Source organism: the organism of the source record quoted next, unplaced genomic scaffold (genome assembly GCF_019419815.1).
Source record: "Pyrus x bretschneideri cultivar Hongxiangsu unplaced genomic scaffold, Pyrus_bretschneideri_v1 Contig4, whole genome shotgun sequence".
Lineage (NCBI taxonomy): Eukaryota > Viridiplantae > Streptophyta > Magnoliopsida > Rosales > Rosaceae > Pyrus > Pyrus x bretschneideri.
Window position 1 is genome coordinate 84850 of NW_025999723.1, and position 10726 is coordinate 95575.

Sequence of the window (10726 nt, forward strand, 5' to 3'; positions counted from 1 at the left end):
ACATATATTACCTTTTGTCCTCTATGAAATGTTAAAAAAGTGTTGTCTTAACATAAGATTAAGTAATAAAAGTATACTTTATGTGTAATTTCTCCTAAGAAGAACACCAATTTAAATTAGATATTTGAATTTAATTATATTAGTTATTTTTTAATTTAAATTAGTGTTTTTCTTATTAGTTGTAATCTATAATGTTTAAAAGTCTTCACATCACTTCTAAATTAATGAAGATTGTTAAATATTGTAAAATTTAATGATAAAGGAGTGTAAAAATATTTGTTAAATGATAGTGCTATTCACATACTCATTCTTACCTCTCACGTGTTCTCTTAAATTTCAACCGTCGGATCAAATGAATTAAAGAAAATCAAAGGACAAATTAATAGGATTGTGTAGAAAGGTAAAAATGGATGTTGAATAACTAGGGGTGCAACTCGGGCGGGTTGAACGGGTTGGGCGGGTTGGAAGGTCAACCGAATCCTAACCTAACTTTTACAATTCGGGGTCGGGTTCGAGTTGGGCTTCATTCGGGTTCATTTGGGCTCGGGTTTAATTGGGTTAGAGTTTACTTAGGTTGGGTTCGAGTTGCCCAATTTTTTCAAGTTTAATCTTGTAACAACTTAGTTTCCAAGAATTCCTAAAAAAAATTAAGCCAAGTAGCATCAAAACTAACTAACTTAAATTTCATAAATCAATTTACTATACAGCTTTAGGATTTGAGACTACGGATATGGGTGACTAATCAAAGTCTCTTATTCCCTAAAAACTTAAGTAATTATAAACGGTAATTTATTATATTAGAAAGGGCGTTGATTTTTGGACTTGGCTCAGTTGGGTATAGTATAAGTTACAATCTGGTTAGATTGGGGTTTGGTTAGTTGGGTTGAGTTTGGTTGGGATTGGACGGGAAAATGGTCAGTCCAACTAAACCCAATCAATGAACAGGTTGAAATTGGGTTGGGTTAGGGCGGGTTATAACTAAAAAAAAAACTCGCTTGTTTGGATTTAAAGTCGAATTAGACATGGTCGGGTTCGGATTGGCCCAACCTAAATTGCACCCCTATGAATAACACTATCTTTTGTCAAAATCTTTGCCACTTGATCCACCGCCTCCTATACATATGGGGTGTATTTTTTTGTCACCACCAAGTGTTAGTTATGTTCATTAACTTATTTATGATTGGATGATTTTAATTTTTTTGATTTGTGTCTATCCATGTCATCTATATATATGTATGCATATGCGTGTATTATTGTATTTACAAAAACATTATTATATGTATGAATGAGATTGTGTGTGGTTAGAGTAGATGGTTATGTGGTTCTGTCTGAGAGTTGATTTGAATGTCATATGCTGGGAAAGTTAGGGCTTTAATTGAATCGTGCGGCAGCATCGCAAAGGACATTGCAATACCGAGTGTTTGTTTGGGGTTTCGATTAGATTAGACTAGGGGTTGGGACTTGGACGGACGATTGCCTCGGCGAACGAAGGTTGGAAGGAAGGGAGGAAGGGAGGAAGGGGGAGTTAGGAAATCAGAGGCGCGTAATTGCTAACCGACTTGCTTCTCTTCTCTTGTCTTTTGATTTGATTACTTGATTTTGTTTTGTGTGATCGGATTATTCGCTGAATTGATAATTGGATTGATTGGCAATGGGCGATGGCTTTGTATTGGGAATTTAGGATTTCATTGTTTGGGTTTATGGGTCCTGATAAAAACTCCTCTTTAATTATTTAATTTGCGTTTGGTTTGCATCTTCACTGCTGCATTAGTCTCTCTCTAAATTGATTTACTTTTCATACAGTGATTGGAGTCCGTACTGTATTATTGGGTACCGTAGATTGGGCTTAATGTAATTCTGGTTATATCGCATCAGTCTGGAATCTGAAATTTGGAGTCTGGAGTCTGGAGAGGTAGTGATCGCATGCAAAGGCCGGCCTGTTGAAGTGTTGATTATGATATTCAGAGGACTATGGTGAGATGACTCTCGGTAATTTGCCTTCTTTCTTCTTTGTTTATTTTCAGTTTTCTTTTCCTTTGTTTATTTTCAGTTTTTTCTTTTCCTATATCATGCAGTAGCCCTTATTTCAAAGAAAATAGGCTATTAAACTTCGGGTTTTTTGTTGACCATCCGGCGATCATTCAGGTAGAAATAATTTCACTCTAGCCATTTCTCGCTGATTTGGAGTGCGTTGTAATGGATGATTAAATTCAGATTTTAGGAACATTGGAGGAATTTACTGAGGAATTCCAAAATGATACAACTTAAAATGATGGAATTGGCCGTTGTAGAATTTGTCAAGTCTTGTTTGGCTAACCTAAAGTGTAATGGGATTTAAAGACGGAATTTTATGTTTGTTCTTTTATAGGCACCAATCTGTAAATGTGGGGTGGTGTTTGGTAGATGTGTTCAGCGTGGCACTGATGGTGGTGATGACCAGGTAGTGGAGGTGGTGGTGTACATAGTTGTTGTTTTTTCTTAAATTACTCACTCTTTTGGAATTTCAGAAATTACAGCTATTTAGGTGGAAATTATGAACTTCAAATTGTATATCTCTTTGTTTATTATAAATTCAAACAAGGGAATTGTTGTATGTCAATTTGAAAGTTCTCTCCTTGTTCCAAATTCCAAGTTTAGTAATTTTCATTCATGGGAATATAACAGGCCAGTTGAAGAGATTCTCACATGCATCTTCCTGCATATGTTTTTTTTCCTTACTCCCTTAAGCTGAGAGTGACATTGGGTGTGGGATTTTATTTGATGTTTATGTTTCCCATGCTCTCATACGTTCAATGCTGCGAAGTCAGGATTTTCCTATATCTTTTTAATCCTCCATTGTTAATTTATGTATTGCTGCCACTACTAACTTGGTTCTTTGTATTTATTAGGTGTCATCTCAATCTGTAAAAGCGTTTGGTAAGCATTCCATAGGTGGGAAAGTTCATATTAGTGGCGAGTGTGGTGCTTGTAAAGTGTGCTCTGCTCCCTGTTCATCTTGTCTGCATCTTAATAGATCATTTATGGGGTCAAAGGCTGATGAATTTTCTGATGAAACCTGTCGTGTTAATGCGGCTAGTCAATATTCTATCAATGTGGGAGATGCTTCATCTTCTTTTAAGCGAAAAGCATGTGACAGTTTACAACATACCACCAGTGAGACTAGTAACCTGCTTAGTGTTAATTCAAGTCACGATTCTTTGTCTGAAAATGCTGAAAGCAAAGCAACAATGAGGTCTTCTGATACATCTGTTGAAGTCCATGATGATAACATTTCATGTATAAGTAGAGCCAATGATGCAAATCAAGCAGTCAGTAACCATAACAGGAATGTAGAATGGAAGAATTTGTCTTGTAGTTTAGCTTCTGGAAAGGCACATAAGTCAGTCATGTCGGACACAGTAAAAGCTGGAGATTCTGGTGATAGCACAGAAAAGGTGCAACCTCTTGCTTTTACTCACGAATTGGTACATCTCTTTCCTTTAATGCAATTTTTAACTGATTTAGGAAAGGATACATCTTCCCATATGCAGGGAAAACTGCCAGAATTTTTTGGACATGTGGATTCATCATTTAAGAATAAGTCGGATATTATTGTTGGCCAGAAATTTGTTTCTTATAAAAGTTTAGGGGTCCCTACAAAATTATGTCCAAAGACAGAAGTAGAGAGTAATGGACAAGACCCAAAAGATGATGCTTCAAAGAGTTTGGATCACGGTAAGAAAGATGTTAAGTCTAGTGAGTTGGTTGAAGTAGCTGACATGCAGCCCTTGCAATCTGCATCTGGGGATGACAGTGATGAATCGGACATTGTGGAGCATGATGTGAGTTCCATCCCCCATAAAAGTTGAATGTATGATTTGTTTGCTATTTGTTCTTTGTGTTTCTTCCCCCTCAATTTTTTTCTGGCTTCACGTGTCTCCCTATATGGTTTCATATAAAATGATATTTTCTTGCTAGTAGTTAGCTCCGAAGGTCTGTAAATATAAGCTTCTTGATTTATGTTGTCATTGTCACTTAATTTTATGATTAGCCTAATGTTGATTAGCAGATTTCAGAGATAATATAGAGATAACAAGTATTTGCAGCTTTTTTCAGTGTCATTAAGAAAACATCCCCTGATATTCGTTAAGAGATTGTTAAATGTTTTCTTTTTTTGCGCTAGTACTTCACATTTTAATTTGAAGGATGTTACCCCAGTGGATCAGTGCTCGTTAGGAGGGGTATGCGTGATGTATTCTACTATATTGTGGCCTAATTATCTTATGCTTTATGTTAGAGATAGTAGACTTTAGATAGTTGCATCATGTTAAGGGTAAGGAGGGGTTGTCTATCCATTTTTGTTATTGGCTCCTTGTGGAGGCTTTGTGAACGTTTTTGTTTTATCTTTTGTTATTTTTATTTGTAAGTGACATGCTTTATAGCTTCTCCTTTCCTGTATTGGCTTCTTCATTTTTGAGCTGAAAAACTAAAAACTGTTGCCTTTTCTTTTGGGGTCATAAACAGGTAAAAGTATGTGATATTTGTGGGGATGCAGGCCGCGAAGATATGCTTGCCATGTGTAGTAGGTGCAGCGATGGTGCAGAACACATGTAATAGTCTTTCATCTTATTTTTGATGTCAGGATTTTTCTTGTGATATTTTATTTTGTTCTCATGCTTTTGATAAAAAATTTCTTAAAACATTATTATTGCTGAAAACAGCTATTGTATGCGAAAAATGCTTCGGAGAGTTCCTAAAGGTCCATGGCTGTGTGAAGAATGCAAGTTTGCCGAGGAAACCGATAACCAGAAGCAAGGTAAAGCAGATTGAATTATATTAGTTAACACATGCTAATGTGCTGTTATTTAGTTGTGAAACGCACTAATTTTTTCTTTTCTGTATTTGAATTCTAAAGGTTCAGATGTGGAGGTGAAAAGAATGGAGAAAGTGATTACGAGTACACAAATCTCTAACAAGAGACTTGCAGAAAGCGTAGAAATGGCTCCTTCTGTGAAAAGGCAGGCTCTTGAAATGCGTGTGGGATCACCAAAAGCATCTAGCCCTAAGAGAATGGGTGCTTTATCACGCGAATCTTCATTCAAAAGCTTAGATAAGGACAGGTTGAGGTCAGCTTATCCGATTTCTCAGTCTACTAATGATATATCAGAAACTGCACGTTCTCCTTCAAACGGTTTACGGGCCAAGGGTGAGTAGTTGTTGATGCAGGTCACATGTTTCATGCTCCATCTCTACCCCTCTTTTTATTGTATAGCAACTCTTTTGCTTTCTGATGTCTCGTGGGGTTCTTGTTTCTCATTTTTAACATTTTTGAGAGTTCTATATTAAGAAAGAACAACAGTTCATTGTATTTCTGTCTGCAGGTACATTTTCAAAGTCAAATTCGTTCAACACCTTAATCTCTAAACCAAAAGTCAAACTTGTAGATGAAGTTGTTCCTCAAAAGCAAAAGGGGTCTAAAGAACATGCTTCCCTTGATATGAAGGAGAGGGTGGTGTCCAGAATGATGGGCAGATCTATGTCTTTCAAATCTGCTAGCTCAGGGCGTTCAAATGTGTCTGAAACAAAAGTTAAAATGCTCTCGTCAAAATTTAGCCATGTTCCAGATCTTAAAGGATTGAAACAAGCAAAAGAGTGGAGCACAGTTGAAAGAAAAAATTTGTCCAAACTAGACCGCCCCAAGGCTAATTTGATAACAGCTAGTCCTATTTTCTCAACTCCTAAGAGTGACCTTGCATCTCGTGGTGAGACTAGTTTGCTTTCATCTGTGAGCAATCGAGAGCCAAAGGTTGCACTGCCTGATGGAAAATTAAGTACTTCATCAAAATCTAATCTTACTCGTAAAGGTGTTGACACTCAAGTTGCTTCAGGTAAGTCTATTCCTTCTTGATGGTGAAATTGGGCAATTTCTGTACTTGTGTTCTTCAAGCTCGTGGTTGTGTCATACATTTATGTTTCTTTGTATAGTTTGATGTTTATGTATCTTGGACAAGGTGGTGTTAATAATCTAAAGTATCACCATGTGTTTTCCATTGCAGGTGGAGGTTCATCTATGAATGGAATGTCTAGTTCTGCTTCTGAACAAAGGTCAAACCAGGTTAGCTCTAAGGATGAATCCTTATCCAGCTATTCTGGGACCGTTGAGACATCACGCTTTAATTTAGATGGAACATTAGAAGATGTGTTACCACAATCAGGGGAAATGGCAGATCAGGATGATAAGGCCAGGGAGAGCTCTGTTCGCTGTAGGCCTGCTGTTGTAGCTAGTCCAAAATTTAAAGAGAGAGGTAATAACACGGAATTTGGCGGAGCTGGAATTTCACAGACTTCTGGTACTGATGCTTGTGCTCCTAGAAGTTCTAGGGAGGAGATACAGAGAGGTAATAGGTTGAAAGATGCTATTCATGCAGCTTTGCTTCGAAAGCCTGAAATATACAGAAAGAACAGAGTGCTCGATCAATCTGACGAGTTGTCCACGTCGAACATGGACTTAAGTTATGAAGTAGCTACTCAAGAGCAGTCACCTGATGGTCATGCAATCCTTGGGACTTCTCCTTCTGACTCTTACAATAATACAACTGTCAATAATTTAAAGCAGCTTACAGGGCAGCCCATTGATTCTGGGTTCCCTTCCAAAGTGGCAGACTCTTTTTCTGTTGTTCATTCTCAGGGCAAGCCTACAGTGAAAGATTTTCATAATCATGCTTTAGGGGCAATGTCTGTTCTTGTGAAGACAACAGCCATTCCAGAATATGAATACATCTGGCAGTATGGTTCTCTTGGTTTCTATTAGTTGTCAAATCTTGTCTGCTTCATACTCTACATTTTCTTTCCTTTTCTTTCTGGTGTTATTTTTTCTGTTTTCCTTTTTGTATGTTTGTTGAAAATGTCTTATAAGATAGGTTTATCTTATTTTCATGCAGGGGGAGTTTTGAAGTGCGGAGAGGTGGAAATTTTCTGGATTTATGTGGTGGAGTTCAAGCTCACTTGTCAACTTGTGCATCGCCAAAGGTCCTTGAAGTGGTAAACAAATTTCCGCACAAAATTCCTCTGAATGAAGTTCCTCGCCTGAGTGTATGGCCATCACAGTTTCATCAAAGTGGTGCTAAAGAAGATAATATTGCACTTTATTTCTTTGCCAAAGATCTTGATAGGTAGTGATAAATATACTCTTTTCATTTAATATTTTCAAATTCTTTATTTCACCAAATCATTTTTTTCTTGCCTATTATGCAATTGTTTCAATTTTCGATGCAGTTACGAAAGACACTACAAGAGCCTGTTGGATGCTATGGTCAAGAATGATCTCGCCCTCAAAGGGAATTTTGATGGTGTTGAACTTCTGATATTCCCATCCAATCAGCTTCCTGAGAAATCACAACGTAAGGAATTCTGAAGTTTCATTATATTGGGTTAGGTGTTCTACCCAGTGACAATATGTTTGATGCGGTTCTGCTGTGTGCAAGTTGTGGCTTAAACTGCTTAATGCATAAATAAGTTCTGATGCTGATATTGCGAACCTGTAATTGTGGAGCATGTATAGAAATAGGGATAATGTTCATGTTGTGTAATCTGTATGATGGTGTCTTCTTTTAAATAATTGGCTGCTTCTTTTGTCTTGCTGATGTTTTTGCCTTTTTGGTCCTGTCCTCGAGTGCTTTCAGCTTGACCTCATTTTTGGTTATTGGTGCAGTAGTTGCTCTTTATTGCCAACTGTTTGTGGCAATAGCATTGTTCTTGCTGACCTAGAGGCTAGAGTCAGTACTGTCTGCTGAAATCTGTTCTCTGTCATTGGCAGGTTGGAATATGCTATTTTTCCTTTGGGGTGTGTTCAGGACAATGAGGGTGCATTGTTTAGATTTTACCGAGACATGTGTTCCCAGCTCGAGAAACTCATTCAATAAAGCTCCTACTGATGCCATGACTTTGTCTGAGAGTGAGAACATATGTATACCTAAGCATATGGATGAATCTTCTCCTTCTGACAGATCTTGTGATGTTCCCTGTGCTTCCAAGGCGCGTCTGCATATGGGCCCCACAGTTAGTAAGGATCGTGAGAACAAAGATACTTATCCTGAAGAGGTGCGTTCAGGTTCAAAAGTGAACTTGGTGGTACAGGATTGTAGACTTGATTCCAACACAACAAACAATACTGGCTTGTCTGAAGGAGTTGAATGCATCACTTCTTGCCTGGTAACTTTATTTTTTCTTCTTTTCCAGAATGTATATGGCTTGATAAGGTGCATAATGGTGTATGTCATCTGTGTGTGTGTGTCATGCTGAGAGTTTAATTTCTTTCAGCATTTTGCTTTGCAGTTTTCTTGTATCTTTCTAACGTCTGAACTAGACTTCATTGATGCTATCAATCAGGTCATTGCAGGCCTTGTTCTCATTCTTTTCAGTCTTAAAAATGTGAAGCTGAACAATTTTGACCAGTGTTGCTATGCTGTTTTAGATGTTTTTAGATTATGATGTTATGCATATATTTTCACCAGTGGTCAAAAGACTTAATGACATTATTTCTTAGTCAAAAGATCCTTATTTGCTTAGCACCTGCACTTTGGTGTAGAAGTACAGATGGCATTACTGATGTCACAGAACATGACTCCACAATGATCATCCATTGGACTAAGAATGTTTATTGATACCCGTGCTATGTGTTGACACGCTGAGTGATATGTCATGTGATGTACTCTACACTAATTAACCGTATTGTAGAGGGACAATTTGTAAGGAAGGTTTGGGATTTTAAGCTTGGCCCTCATCTCATGGTTCAACTTACCTAGTCAAAATTTATTTCTTAAAAGTTGGTACTGTGATGTTGATATATTTTGGGTCAGTTTTGTTTTGACATTGAGATTTGCGTATATTTACTAAAGGGTTATTGTCTCGCATTCTGCAGCAGGAAAGTTGTATTCGAGAGAGCAGAGTTGGCACAGAAATTAAATCTTTTATTCCAACAACTGGGTCAAATAGCTCTAACAAAGGTGAGAATAGGCAAGTGCATTGGGTCACTTCTGTTGAAAGGGAAGACACTGATTCTGTGGAGATTCGTCCTGTTTCCCATCAAGAGGTAGCCGTTGCTGGGAGTGTGGGTCAGGAGAGATTTCCAGATAGAAAGAAAAGGGTTGGTATCGCCAGAGGGGTTGAGGAGGTGATTCTGGACAGAGTGAACATGGATAAAGCTGATTTTAAACAAGAGAGGGAATTGGGGAGAGATCATGGATATAAGGAACCAGAAGCAGCCAGAGTCAACTCTTGTCAGCCTAGTGATAGAAAACACCCAGACATACCTATTTCAGATAGAACAACTTCTGCAGCAAGTCAAGAAATGCCATGGAATGAGGTGAATATTACACAGATGGATGCCAAGATTGGTAGTAAGAAGCCAAAAATTGGTTCAAGTGGATTTGATAGCTGTAGCACTTCTAGAGGTACAAGCACTGTGGTTGAGGAGAAGAGATGCTTTGAAGCCTGTGAGGAGAAAGTTATTCCAGAGGACTTGGGAAATACTGAAAGGTACTTCTTTCCTTTGGATTCACGGCATGTTCATCATTTTGGGCCAGTTGACCACTCAGTGCCGTGGAAAGATTTCTCTCCAGGGTATGAGGATAAGTCTCGCGAAGGGTTCCCAAGTCTCGAGCTAGCTCTAGGGGGAGAAACAAAACCACAAAATAAGGGAATGCTGCCCTTCTTTGTTGGGTCAGCAGACAAGAAGGACAACAACCAAGATGAGCCTTTAGAAGCAGCGGTAGTGGATGAGAAAGATGATGATGTGTCTGCATCGCTTTCCCTTTCCCTTTCATTCCCATTCCCAGACAAGGAACAACCTGGGAAACCTGTTTCAAAACCGGAGCAGCTTCTGCCTGAAAGACACCATGTGAATACATCACTGCTTCTCTTTGGGCGCTTGCCAGACAAATGAAGTGAAGATGAATTGCTGCGTTATGTAAATTATGTTGCGTTTGAAATGCATGTGGCAGTCGTGGCTGATGATCTTGCCTGGATGCGTCGTTGGTCTTTCTCAAATATAGGATTTACCAATACTTTTTCTAGTGTTTCTGTGCTGTTTTTAGATGTTTGGTATTTGAGTGCGGTAGTATTACTATTACTATTACGGCTGTTTGTATATAAAGAGAAATAAGCCACCATAATTTTAAGAAGTCATTAGGAATTTGCAAGCCAATGTGTTGCCGATGTGCCAACAAAGTGGCCAGATCCCAGATGTTGCTGCTCTGTCTGCCCTTGCATTTGCGTCATTTTTCTTCTTCGTCTTTTGTCCTTTGATGCGCTGCGTACTGCGTTGTATTTGTCGATCCGATCCTATCCAGTCCAATCCAATGGAAGACAAATTTAAGCAGTTAATAATTTTACTTTGGAACGTTAAACAAATTTAAACTCCTGTTTACTACACAAACCAAATTTATTTCCTGGAGCAGTTTTTTCTCCGCTTTCTTTGGTCCGGTAAGGTATCGGGGAATTATTTTGATAAATTGTCGTGGATAGGGGTGATAATGTGTAGTCTAAATGGATCAAAGCCTATTTCCTTCAAGACAAGTTTTTTCAGAGCCTAACAGTGCCGTCTACTAGCTCTTGGAGTCGGAGGAAAATTTTAAAGCGTCAGGAACTTATTAAGCCTCGTTTTAGTGGGAGATGGGTCGTCTACCTTTCTGTGGTATGATAACTGGCTCTCTTAGACATTTAGGGCAATGAGGTGGTGTTGGCCTCT

The 10726-nt window shown here is 38.3% G+C and overlaps 1 protein-coding gene across 1 annotated transcript; it reads left to right on the plus strand.

Annotated features, from left to right (window-relative positions):
• The first annotated feature begins 1804 nt into the window (after window positions 1-1804).
• Window positions 1805-10183, plus strand: LOC103951480. The gene is made up of 14 exons (XM_018648473.2): window positions 1805-1974; window positions 2076-2145; window positions 2369-2440; window positions 2889-3434; window positions 3531-3821; window positions 4504-4589; window positions 4701-4795; window positions 4895-5185; window positions 5361-5867; window positions 6036-6765; window positions 6921-7151; window positions 7255-7379; window positions 7796-8190; window positions 8900-10183. The coding sequence occupies exons 1-14, from the start codon at window positions 1955-1957 to the stop codon at window positions 9920-9922; spliced, it is 4482 nt and encodes a 1493-aa protein (XP_018503989.2). The 5' UTR covers window positions 1805-1954; the 3' UTR covers window positions 9923-10183.
• Window positions 10184-10726: the final 543 nt, after the last annotated feature.